At 34.0% G+C, this 13,481-nt stretch overlaps 1 protein-coding gene across 1 annotated transcript; it reads left to right on the top strand.

Moving 5' to 3' along the window:
* The first annotated feature begins 8,005 nt into the window (after positions 1–8,005).
* Positions 8,006–11,871, top strand: LOC105059950 (CASP-like protein 1E2). Its single transcript, XM_029260432.2, has 2 exons — positions 8,006–8,329; positions 11,307–11,871. The coding sequence occupies exons 1-2, from the start codon at positions 8,070–8,072 to the stop codon at positions 11,644–11,646; spliced, it is 600 nt and encodes a 199-aa protein (XP_029116265.1). The 5' UTR covers positions 8,006–8,069; the 3' UTR covers positions 11,647–11,871.
* The last annotated feature ends 1,610 nt before the right edge of the window (positions 11,872–13,481 follow it).

The following is a 13,481-nucleotide window of genomic DNA, read 5'->3' as shown; positions in this document are numbered from 1 at the left end:
GCTAAATATTATAATAATGCCTTTAAATTTAGATGAGTAAAATGTGCAATATCTAGATATAGAAAAAAATAGCAAATAATTTTAGATAAGAAAATAATCAAAGTGTCAAAGATATAAAAATGTATAATTAATTACTAATATATTTGCCTATCAAGTGTATGTAAAGTAATAACCAATAAGTTCAGTTTTAGGTCTGCCTGAAAGTGCCAGGTGGTCATATAATGAAAGCAAACAATTCACATGCAACTAAAAACCAATGAAAAATTATGGCTGTTTCTCAAGGCCAAGGATTCATGTACATTAGAAAGTTCACAAGGTAAGATAAATACGCCATGCCCTAGATTTTTGTCAAAAGCAAGAACTTATATGTTTAACACACTTAACTAGTCTCAACTTCAATGAATCAAGCAATTAGACATCGCACCTTAAAATGGATCCTTCTACCCTTGTTATGTATTTTAACAATTTTTAATATGTTTCAACTATTTTAAGTTAGTGCTAATCAACATTAGAAATCGACAAGAACTTTGGATTGAATAAATCAACAGCATATTAATGTTGATAACATTGGAAAAGCAATTAGGAATTAAGAGGAAAAACAAGAACTTACTAACTTTAGATAGAAGCAAAGATTAACAATCTTTGGCTATCATTGCAAAACAAACACATAAGTAGATAAAGAGATGGAAAGAAATAAACAGATAGACGAATAAGCGGATAGATAAATAGACAAACAGATAGATAGATAGATTAATAGAAGATATGTAGGCAAAGATAAGGTAGGTAGATAGATAGACAAATAGATATATAGATGGGTGGATGGATGGACAAATAGATGGATATATAAATAAATTGATTGATAGACTAACAAACAAATAGGTAAATAAATCGATAGACAGACAAACAAGCAGATAGATAGATAGGTAAACATAGATAGAAGATGGATGATGGATGGATGGATGATGGATGGATAAATCAATAGATAGATAAATAGATTGATTGATATGTATATAGATAGATGGACAAATAGATAGGCAAATAGATAGATAGATGGACAGATCGATCGATAAATAGATCGATCAATGGATAGATAGATAGATAAATCAATGGACAGATAAATCGATGGATAGACATATAGATTGATGGACAGATAGATAAATCAATAGACAGATAGATCGATGGACAGACGCATAAATTGATGGACAAACAAATAGACTGATAGATCAATGGATAGATGGATAAATAGACAGATAGATGGATGGATGGATCGATAGATAGATAGATGAATGGATGGGCAGACAAATGGATGGATCGATAAACAAATCGATAGATATATATATATATGGATAGATGGATAGATGGATGGATATATGGATGGACAAATAAATAGATAGATGGATGACAGGCTCGATAGATAGATGGATAAATAGATAGAGATGGATGGATAGATAGATCAACAAACGTACAAATAGATAGACAAATAGATGGATGAATGGACCGATGGATAAAATGATGGATAGATGGATCGATTGATAGATCGATAGATCGATGGATAGATTGATCAATCGATGGATGTAGATCAATGGATTGATGGATAAAATGATAGATAGATGGATCAATGAATAGGTTGATCAATTGATGGATATAGATGGATGGATCATCATGGTGTATTAATTAGTGGCTACGATGGTTACTATGGAAGAGCCATCCAATTGCAACCAACAACAGTAGACCAATAATAGGACGAATGAACTTGTGATTAGCATACATGAAAAACACAAGATTAGAAGTCGACATCAATGCGATGGAAACATGGAAGTCAAATAAAGTGGTCCCTTGGCACAAGACCATGGAACCATGGAAGGCAAATAACTTGTCATGTAAACCTATCATCAAGAAGCTCAAGTATATATTAAGATCAAAAGCCAAACAATATGGAAGGTATAGGAATATGTGAAACTATGTCACAAGAAGTAATATGTATACAAGATTAAAACATGCATGATATGTGATAGAATATTTCTTGTAGAATTTAAGTTTATAAGTCATCCCTTGAAACAAGATCATGAAAACATATGTGATAATCTAAATCTTAAAGTAGCCAAAGAAAAAAAACAAAAAATAAAAAAAAAAGAGAAGAAGACTCCCGATAAGAGTCTTCTTCTTTGGTGAATCCCGAAAGGAATGGGAGTCCTAGGACCACCGGAGTCCTAAGAATGGTGATTCCAATACACGCCTTATGATTTTTTGATCGAGTCACCTAGATTTGATCTTCGTCTAAAAAATTTTAAATTATCCTAGCATTCGGACTGCCAGTTGAACTGACCCTCCGATCTACAGTCTTCTTTTTTTATCATTAAATTAATAAATAAAAATTAATGATATTTTTAATATATTAAATAGGTTTGATAAATTTATCTATTAAAGTTTGAAGGGCTAGAACGAAAAAGGTAAGTACTTCCGATATTTCTTACTTACTTTTGAAATTATTGACTATTTGATCATGAAAAGAATTATTCTATATTTTTATAAAATAAATATTGAGCATATGCATTGTAAAATTCATGATTTATCATAAAATAATGATTTATGAATATTTTAATATGAATAATTTTTTTTATGAAATATAAACTCCATATTTATGAAATATATGCCTCATTATAAAAGGAATGATTTCATGATTCTTCTACTGTTAAAGATTATTTATGGATTATGAACTTTATGAAATTATCTAGTATCTTATTTATGCATGATTTAAAAAAATATGATTTGATGAAATATGATTTAAGAATACCTATCTTAAGAAATATGAAAAAAGACCCTCAGATAGCTATATATGATCCTGCTAGTGGGTAATAGTAATTGGCACATGACCCTATCAATGGGTAGTAGTAATTGACATACGACCTTGCCAACGAGTAATAGTAGTTGGTATATGACCCTGTCAATGGGTAATAGTAATTGGTACATGATTATGACCTTGTCATGGATATAATAGTGACCTTAGTATTTAGTCTGAGAAAATTATTAAGAATCATGATATGAAAAGAACGACAAATGATTTATGACTTTATATACAAAGTTGACATAATTTATAAATTTATTTATACTATACATTGAAAACTATGTTTATGTAAATTACATGATTTATACATATACAAGAGCATCATTGATTTATGATATTTTGTTATTATAAAAAAAAATTATTTCAATGATAATCATCTTCTCTAAATGATTTATTGATGTATGTATAAACTTATGCTTGATCTGGGTAAGATAGTGTAAGGTTTACTTACTGAACTGATATAGCTCATATCATTTTTTTTCTTTTTCTGTCCAGACAAATAAAGTTAGGAAGTAAGGATGATCTAAGCTGGAGGGTCTACGTCAGTGAGTGTGGAGATTTGCAGTTGAAATTAAATTTATAGGATTATTATGGATTTATAATCAACTACTAATGAATTTTGTATATGGATTTGGTATTATCTTTTGGATTTATTCGTTCTGAATCAATATTGATTTATTTACTTGATGAATAATTGAATCTTTTATTATAATTTATTTTTAATAAATTTTAGCTGATTAGCTTTATATTATCGTGGACTCCATCCCTCGATAGCATGGCCATGTTATATCCTGAATTTGGGGCGTGACAATATAGAAGTTAAATAATCAATCTTGTACAACTATCAAAAATTAAGAAGCTCAAGTACATATTAATGAATAGCCAAACAATATGAAAAGGATTGGAACCGATGAGTCCATGTCATAGTAGGTAATAGTTATACAAGATTAAAACACAACATCAATGTAATATAATATTACTTATAAAATTTATCATACCAATGTTATAAGTAAAACCCTTGAAACGAAACCATGGAACTACAGAAGTCAAATAACCTGTCATGTAGAACTATCAAAAAGAAGCTCAAGTATATATTAGATAAAACCCAAACAATAGAAAAGGACAGGAACCTACAAATCTGTGTCATAATAAGTAATAGATAGCTCTGTTAATTATAAGACAGGCCAACAACTTATCCTTTACATATCAGGCATAAGTAGGAACCTATGAACAAATACTATCACTCATAACAGCAAATTTAAACACAAGTGCTACAAGCAACTAGAAATGGTAATAACGCAAGTAACAGGAACCTATATCAACACAAATAACCCAAAATTCAACCCATTATACATTGGGAAGGAATAGGAACCTGTGATCCTATGCCATCAACAAGCTAAAAGGCACACACCAAATCAATGCAAACCAACAATCCACCCTCTACTCATTTGGACAGTGATGAGAACCTATGAGCCAATATCATAACTCAAAATATCCTATTCAAACATTGGTATCACGAGTGACTAAAAGTGATCACAAATCAACAACTGGCTCAGCATCTATCAGTTCCTCATAGGTGTCGATGACTTCATATCGAATGGTATTCCCTTAGCTAATACTCTTCAGAACATCCACTCATCTTTGTTGATCAACCTATTTGCTGCACCAATTGCCCATCCTAAACTATAGCCTTCATGTGTAATACATGCATGAAAACATAATCAACCATGGTTTCTCACACATTAAAGAACATATACATTGAAAACTATAAATATAACATGCTAGTTGCCTCATATCTCCTCAATTGAATCCAATTTCATTAATATCTCTTTCGAATATTGGATATCATGCGAAAACATAATCAACCATGTTTCCTCACACATTTAAAAACATATACATTAAAAACTATAAATAGCGTACTAGTTGTCTCATGTCTCCCTCAATTGAATCCAATTTCATTATTATCTCTCTCAAATATTGAATATCATGCTGCAAATGTTGTTAGGCACTGCAATTAACTTTGCATCCTCACAATCTTGTAAATGTTCAGATCATTGATCTGAGCTCAAGTTATTAAACTCTACTAAAAATGACACATGTCAATGAGTAGAACCAACATGAAGACAGCTCTAACGTAACTTAAATGCAAAATCTTTTCACATTTTGATGATGCATTGCCAAGAAACTCCAAGTGAAGGAAAGATCACCCAATAGTAACATAGATACAGAATTTTTCTGTATGTACAAGTGACCTCTATTAAAACTCTAAGCCTAAGGTGTTGTAAATGTTGGATAGATTGTAATGAGATGGTGAAAAGGAGTTATGAACAGATAACTTTTGAATAGAACTCTTTACGAAAAGATGTAAGTTTTGACAAAGAGACATATTTTTTCATGAAGAAATACACCTTTTGAATACAACTCTTCATCTCTATAAATAGCAGGTTACGCCTCAGAGATTTAAAAAGCACAAAACTCCAATGTTACATACAACATTCGATTATCTTATTTTCTTGTCTATCTACATAAATTACATAATTTATTTGAGAAGCCATTGGGAGATTTGTTTTTTTAGGAATTGCTGCCTACAAATCTCTATGGCTTTCTTGTATCATGGAATGCTTTGCCTAACTTGCAGCAATATTCGTAGTGGGGGCAATAAACACCTTAAGGATAGCGATCCATACGCCTCAAGGTCACGTTATTTTCTACTTCTAATTTGTTCTCAATCCATTATCTCCACAGTAAATAGTAGTTGAATGGTGGACATCATTCATGTAGATGAATTAAATGTACTACAACTAAACCCAAACTCCCACATACGTCAAGCACCAACTATATCGACCATATAACCTATAGTTTTGTTGTCATAACTAATTTTGCTGGCTGGGTCCATGCCACGACAAGAGACGGGCCAACAGCAGTGAGAGATTTAAGGCTGGTATGGGTTCACGCCTAACCCGCACTCTCACGTCAAATGCCGGAATAACCATCCGCCGCCCAAATCCACGCCCATTCATCCTTGCCACCTTTGTAGTTGGATATGCTCACCATCCCGTGAGGATAACTCAAATGCGGTATGCCTTTTCTCAGATGACAACGGATAAGATGCGGCATTCCATTCTTTTCTAAAGAGTGCGTGAACCAACCCATGCACGATAATAATTAAAAGGTTTGAATCCTCTTTGCTCTCGCCAGAAAATTCTCACAGTTGTCTTTTTTGATTTATCAAAAATATCATGTATCTCTAAGATAATTTTTTTAAAATAAATTATAATTATTTTTTTCAAATTTTAAAATAATTATAGATTTTCATCTAATATTTTAAAAATATATATTTTACTATCTAATTTTTACCATATACATAACACGTAACCCTCTAAAAATATCTTTTTGTTAAATAAACTTGTTGTGGAGTCATACCATCTCAATCATAGATCTCGGGGCTCACTTTCGAAAATCTCTGATCGGCAAGAAAGAGTACCATCGAATCCATCAAACAAAGCTAAGGTGAAATGACCACACCTAATGCTCACCGACAATGACGGATGCAAGAGAGAAAATGTGCGGTCAATTGACCCCACAAAAAAAAATTGACCCATATATTTATATACTAAACTATTACTATGAAAAGCAATGAAAAAATCAAAATTGACCCTACAATATTAAAAAAAAAAGAGCCAAAATAATTTTATGAATTAATTCTATATCTCATATAAAATTTTGAAGAAATAAAGGATAAAAAAGATCACATCAAATGAGTAATTATGACCTATATTTTTTTTTTAATTACTCACATGTCTTACCTCTCTTTTCCTCTCTTCTTCTTTCACATCACTTTGACATCTCTCTCTCCCCCTTCTTTCTCTTTTTTTATTAATTAATTATTTATTTATCTTTTAATACTCCATCTCAATCCCATCCGTCCATCTCTTATATTTAAATCCTACATCAATTTATTTTTTATATTCTAAAAGAATCGTATCAATTTATTTTTTATTGTAAAAGATATTTAAGGTATTGCATATTATCATTTTTTATATATTTTATTATTTTTTCTTTCTTCTTTCTTTTTTCGCAGCTCCTCTGTTTCTTTTATTATATTGATCTCACAAAGTAAAATTTTTGGATCCATCACTCTCACCAATCTCTAGATCAACTTCTAGCCAACCCCCGAGTTGGGATTCTTTAGATCTTTGGATCAACATCTCATGATCAGAAGGAACAAAGCCTATGACCGGCCCCGACCTCTGGATCAGGATTCCACTGATCACCAAAGGCAAAATCCCGCAATCCGCATTGACACGAACCTGATTAGAGCGGTGCCTCGACCACGGACCAGCGCCAATCCATCGACTCATCGGGATATATGGACAATCTATTAGAATTTCCTAATAAATTTTTGGAACGTTGCCACATGGGTATAACAAAAATCCACGACCAACCACCTATGGGCTTAGGTCTGATGGCCTATGGCCTAAGCATAACCAACTTCGACACCTCTCTAGATAAAAAGGTAATAAAGGGACACTAAAGATAAGCTCTAATAAGTAAATCCGAGTTACCACTAGTTTCCCATACTCTCTCTTTATCTGTGCTCAAGTTCGACTAACTTAGTCATCAGAGGATCTCCCACCGGAGGCCCCACCTCCAGTGCAAGTGGGCTTCTTTTGCATGTCGGTCTGATATCCCGGCATCCATATCATCCTCCGCCTTCGGCCACATCAACACCTCCAGCGTCATGACGCAATCAAACTAATGACCTTATTAACATCATCATTATCTTTCTATTAAAGTATCTTATATTTTTTATTTTAATATTTTTTAATTTTTATATTTGACCAAGGGGTCATGTGAAAGGTTGGGTGGGATGATGCAAGTACCCCAAATCTTGAGAGGGGTTAAGGTAATTTATTCAAATCTTTTTATTGCAAGTGTTAAGAGGATCTACATTTCTCTGACTCTACATACAAATACACTTGTATGTATTTACTATGGAGAAGCTCTCTCTCATAATATTATTCATAATTTTCATCCATTTCCTCTACAATCCAATCCATTGGTGCAGTTTGATGGAATGGTGGAAGGTAAGCTTACCCCTCAGGTCATCTATTCTCTTTTAGATCTAATGTGCAAAAATAGTTGCACGTCTTCATACTTCACTACAGAAGAGCTCTCCTCTCTCTCTCTCTCTCTCTCTCTCTCTTTCTCTCACTTACGCACGATGGAGTCCAGAGTGAAGCCTGGTTTGAATGGAACTCAAGGGGCAAGGAGCCAAGTGAAGGATGATGAGGCTGGAATGCCCGGACTGGTGAGGATAGGCAACATGATCCTCCGCCTGGTTGCCCTTGCCACAACACTCGTAGCAGCAATCGTGATCGGCACAGCGAAGCAGGTAAAGACGGTGAATATTCAGGTGGCTCCAACTCTGCCGCCGTTGCCTGTCTCGGCGGTGGCCAAAACATCTTATGCCTCTGCGTTTGTGTAAGCCACTTCTACTTCAAAATTCACTATCATGTATATGCTTGTTCATACGGATACTCTACTATGTACCGCATCATATAGTGCATAACGTGTTTCATCTATCACACGATGGACAGCCGTGCACGACCGCATGCAATGGACGTGCATCCACACGCAGCCATCCATCATGCGATGGATGGTGCGCTGTGCACCGCACCGTGCGGTGCACAGCAGAGAACCCGAGCACTATGTTTACATGCCATTTTCTACCATAAGCCCATAGGTCATGCTTGCAACTTTGCACATAAGCATCCTCAATTGGACAAGCTGGCCGTAGTCTCACAGAATAATCACATAAAAAGATTTTGACAATAATACCGTCTTAGATATTGTTAAACAAAATTATTTCTTTGTCTTGTTCAAAAAAAGACTGAGGATGGTGAGTCCTGAAGATATCTCTAAAGTCCTTGGAATACTAGCAGAAGGTTTGTGATTAAGAAATTAAATTACCGAAAAATCTCGGCCATCAACCAAGTTTTGTAAGAAAACCCAGTTAATTTGGAAACAAGACCTCATATCTAATCATGATTTTGCAAAAATATAGAAACATGAAATTAAAAAAAAAAGGAATATTGGATGCTTTATCGATCCTTTTTTCTGTTGTTTTTTCTTTATTTTATTTTAGAAAATGAACTTTATTTGTTGTCTTTAGCAAAATGAACATCCGAAATTTCTGCTCCTCACGTGCGTCTAATGTGATGAGTGCTCCTTTCATGTTTACTGTGACGAGGTCTCTGAGCGTTTTCAATATTTAAAGCAACGACTTTGACGTTACATGGTAGTAGCTAGTAATAGTTATATCATGTGGAGCTAGGGAACATGGAATTCTGCATTTCCTTTCCCTTTGTTCCACGCCAAACTAAATACCAACTACTTTCTCCCCATCCAACCTCAATTAATACAATCTTTTTCTCCATCTCCATCTTTATATCTCTCTGCTACTATAATATGAATAATTGGGGTTTGACAAATGGACTCCATCCTAAGGTTGGACTGCACTGTAACTTAGTTGATATAATCCTGTGTGAGCTCAAAGGGCTTGTAGCTCATATGGATTGGTCTCTACTCCAGCGTGTATGGAATATTATCCACTTTGACCTCTAAGCCATGGCATCAGGCCTTACAGTTTTGTCTCTGTGTGAGAGTGCCTCACGACGGGAAGGATACCATCTTAGCTCAGTCGGAAGTATTGTCTGATTTGACCCATATCATGTGCCACATGGTTTTGTTCCACGTGAGGATGCCTCACTTGGGAGATAAAACCTTGTTCTATATAAGCCAAGCTCCCCCTTGATAGGAAGAGCTAATGTTATGGGAGGATGGCATTATTAGTCTCACATCAGTTGTAAGTTAAGAAAAAATTTAATTCTTATGAAATGAGATCTTCTCTCCTCTACGAGACACCTTCATATAAAACAAAATCGTGCAGTACTTGATACGGACAAAAATGGACAATACCTTCGGCTGAGCTAGGACGACACCCTTCTCTTCGCGAGACGCCCTCACACAGAGACAAAATCGTAAGACCCTGTGCCATGAGCCAAATATCGAAGTGGACAGTACCTCATGCATGTAAGAGCAAAAATCGACCAATTCGAACCACAAGCCTTTGATTGCAACTAACCTAAATTAAATATAATATAATATAGTAAATAAATTATAATCCAAAAGAATATAATTTATTTAATATAATTAAATAATATAATTATAATTAATAATTATAGGTATAATTATAATTAAATTATAATTATTATTATTATTTATTTAATAAATATAATTCATTAAAATTTACTAAATTTATTGGGGTTTGTTATAGTTTTTTACTATAATCTATTTAATATTTTGTATAACCCAAATGGAATGCATACTTGTGCTCTGGATGGGTTGCATGTGAGGTAACATGTAATGCACGTGCACAATGGTAGTAATGCGTAACTCCATGCAGCGACTTCACCAATACACTCATTATGTTTAATGTCAGTAAAGGAATAAGAGGAGAAGAAAAATAATCAAATTAGGAGCAAATGAATCAATTGAAAAGAACAAAAAGAAAAAAAATCTATATGATATATACGCAGGTCTTTTTTTCTTTTTTCTTTTTTCTTTTTTGGGTCTATCAAAGATAACACTATGTTTTAGAATGGACATGATCACCATTGTGCACAAGGAATATTACTTCTTAACAAATCATGCAAGATTGGAACTTTTTTTTTACCATGGCACATCATTTTATGGCTGATGCTAAGCATGACAAACCCGTTGCTAAGTAGGCATGTAACTCGGTCTTCTCAAGTAATTATTGCAAGATCCGAATCCAAACCTATATATATATACACACACACGCACGCACGCACATGCACGCACACACACATTCATTAGTTTCAATTAGATTGTCCAAAGTCTTGATTTATTTGTCCAGGATCTCATCAACTTTTAAAATCTTGCTTTTCACATTTTATGGGATGTGGAATTTATGTCAATTTTCACTTTCAAATTGGAATTGGGCCATTCATGAGGCATGGATTTTTTGTTTCTTTCTTTTCTTTTTTTCTTTTTTGGTATGAGGCGTGTGTTAGGGAGTGGCACTCTACCATTACCCTTCTTTTTTGAGAAGGACCCTATTGGCCTAGTCCGTAGCTAATGTTACCATACTACATTAATTCCTCCTTTTCTTTTGAAGAGAAAAATGAAGTACAGTTCCTTAGTTCATGAATTAAGACAACTTAGTGGCCCAGGCTGGTCCTTAAATTGCATTGCATATGCCCTCTCCACACATTGTGGCAACTGACTTGTCTACCCTCAAACAACATATAGCTCAGTTTTGTGTCTGATAATATGTCTTGTATTGCTGGCTTGTGAGGCTGGCTTATATCATGAAGCAGTCTAACAAGTTGAGAGAAGTAGCTAGAAATTATCAAACTTATTTCCCTACTTACAGATACTTCCTCATAGCCAACGTGATCGCATGTGTGTATGCTGCAATCTCATTAGGGACATCAACTATGAAGAGGGCTAGCAAAAGTAAATTGAGATTATCGTTATCCATCATCGACATAGCAATGGTGGCTCTCCTCTTCTCAGGCAATGGAGCTGCACTGACCTTTGGATTGTTGGGCAAGTATGGCAACTCACATGTGAAATGGCAAAAGGTGTGCAATGTGTTCGATAAATTCTGTCTCCATGTCGCAGTTTCTAGCATTGCGTCCTTGCTTGGAGCTCTGGCCTATGTTCTTCTGGTCCTGCTTGCTATAGTTAGCCTACATAAGAGATCTCCATAAAATGAAGAAGAGAAATGTTGATGTTCTATATGATGTATGTGATCATAGACAATAGACAATTGATCTATCTCTATGTGCTCCAGCTTGTGTATGCCAAAGATTGAGTAGCGCGAATTACCAGCATCAATTTGATGCCCTCATGTTCAAAATTCCAACTTGTGAAACTTTTCCACATATCAAGGTTGTGTTAGTTCCATTCTACGATCAAGCATGGAACTTTTGGAATGTTTTCACATGATTGTTGGCAATGTTTCTCTTATCTAGAGTGATCGGCATGTCATGCTAGCCAGTTGGGATCTACTATAATGCAATTGAAAGCACTCAAATGGTGCAATTGGACATGTTAATGGACTTTCATGGTCCTATGAATACTCACCCACAACAATTGCCACAATAGTTGTCTGTCTCCACAATAGGATAATATGGCGACTATCAAGGGCTATACAACCCTCTCTGGTGCAAAATACTTGCTGCAGAGGATCCAAACTTCAAGGTGAACTATCAAATTCAATATCTCGATTAGTTAGGCTAAGAAGGTCTCCACAAGGTGAGAAAGGTATGTTCTTATTTCATGCATCCATATTCATGGATGGGTTTAAAGCTAAAATATTTTGAAGTTTTGAGACCCATGCCAAGCCCAACCGTAATGTAAATCTTAAATGGTATGAAATTGCAAACAATTTCTATCACAAACAATTGTAATCATTTGGTTTAGTTAAAAAGTATCATAACTACTAAAGCAAAACCTCATGTTCTAATTTATCAAGCCCTTCCGAGATGCCAGCACCTAAATCCAGATCTTACAATAAGTTTCTATAGAAGATAGATCAGTGATCCAATGGCTCTTGAAATAACCTATGTTTCCCAATTCCTTGTGTCATCTTATTCTCAAGTAACTAGTCTTCTATTATTAGATCTCATTGTAAACCTTCCCAATTCTCCATTCCCATGCCTTCAATTGAAAAAATTAAATATTTGAAGGACATGGCACAATATCTCCTTGACTCATTAAACATTGTTCTTTTTTCTGTTTCCCCACTTTCCTACAATTTTTTGTCCACTCCTTGTAATGTAATTCTGTTATCTCAGTAACAAGGATCCCACCAAAAAACCTTTGTTTAGACTTCCCTCTTCTTGCTCGGTGGTATCACCCCACGCAAGAAAAAGGTGGAAATGATCCCTTCTAATTTTGGAAAAAAAAGGGGAGCCCTAGTTCAGCTGTTGATTGATTCCTTTTTGGATAAAAACATGAAAAATTTGCAATGTTTTCTAAGAAAAAGAGAAGCTTTTATAAGGAATGAAATCATTGTGGTTGTTATGATGGAATGGAAGAATATAACAGAAAAGTAAGGACATAATTTCTCAAATCACTATATGACTTTGAAAATGTGAATCCATGCCAACACCCTCCAATCTAAAAAATGGGTGAATTTCTCAAAATAAACATTATTGGTTTAATAAGCAGTGAAGTAGTCCTATGGCAGCCATTATTATATATACCATCATATATATATATATATATATATATACATATATATATATATATACATATATATATATATATACATATATATATATATATATATATAAAAAACAATACTCTATGAAGGAGTATTACCAACTCAGCTTCTCAAATGAGTTTTGTTATGCTATCTGAAAAGAACACATATTCACATTAAATTATGTTATTAATGTATGGTATTATTATATTCTTACAATTAAAGCCTATTTATACAAGTAGTTGAGAATATGAAGCGATCCTAATAATTAAATGAATATTATTTTATTATTTATATTTTTTTAAATTTGATCAGATTTAGAAGAAAATTATTTTC

Source organism: Elaeis guineensis, chromosome 10, assembly GCF_000442705.2.
Source record: "Elaeis guineensis isolate ETL-2024a chromosome 10, EG11, whole genome shotgun sequence".
Taxonomy (NCBI): domain Eukaryota; kingdom Viridiplantae; phylum Streptophyta; class Magnoliopsida; order Arecales; family Arecaceae; genus Elaeis; species Elaeis guineensis.
Note: the sequence above shows the minus strand (reverse complement) of the source record. Positions and strands in the feature narration are given on the sequence as shown.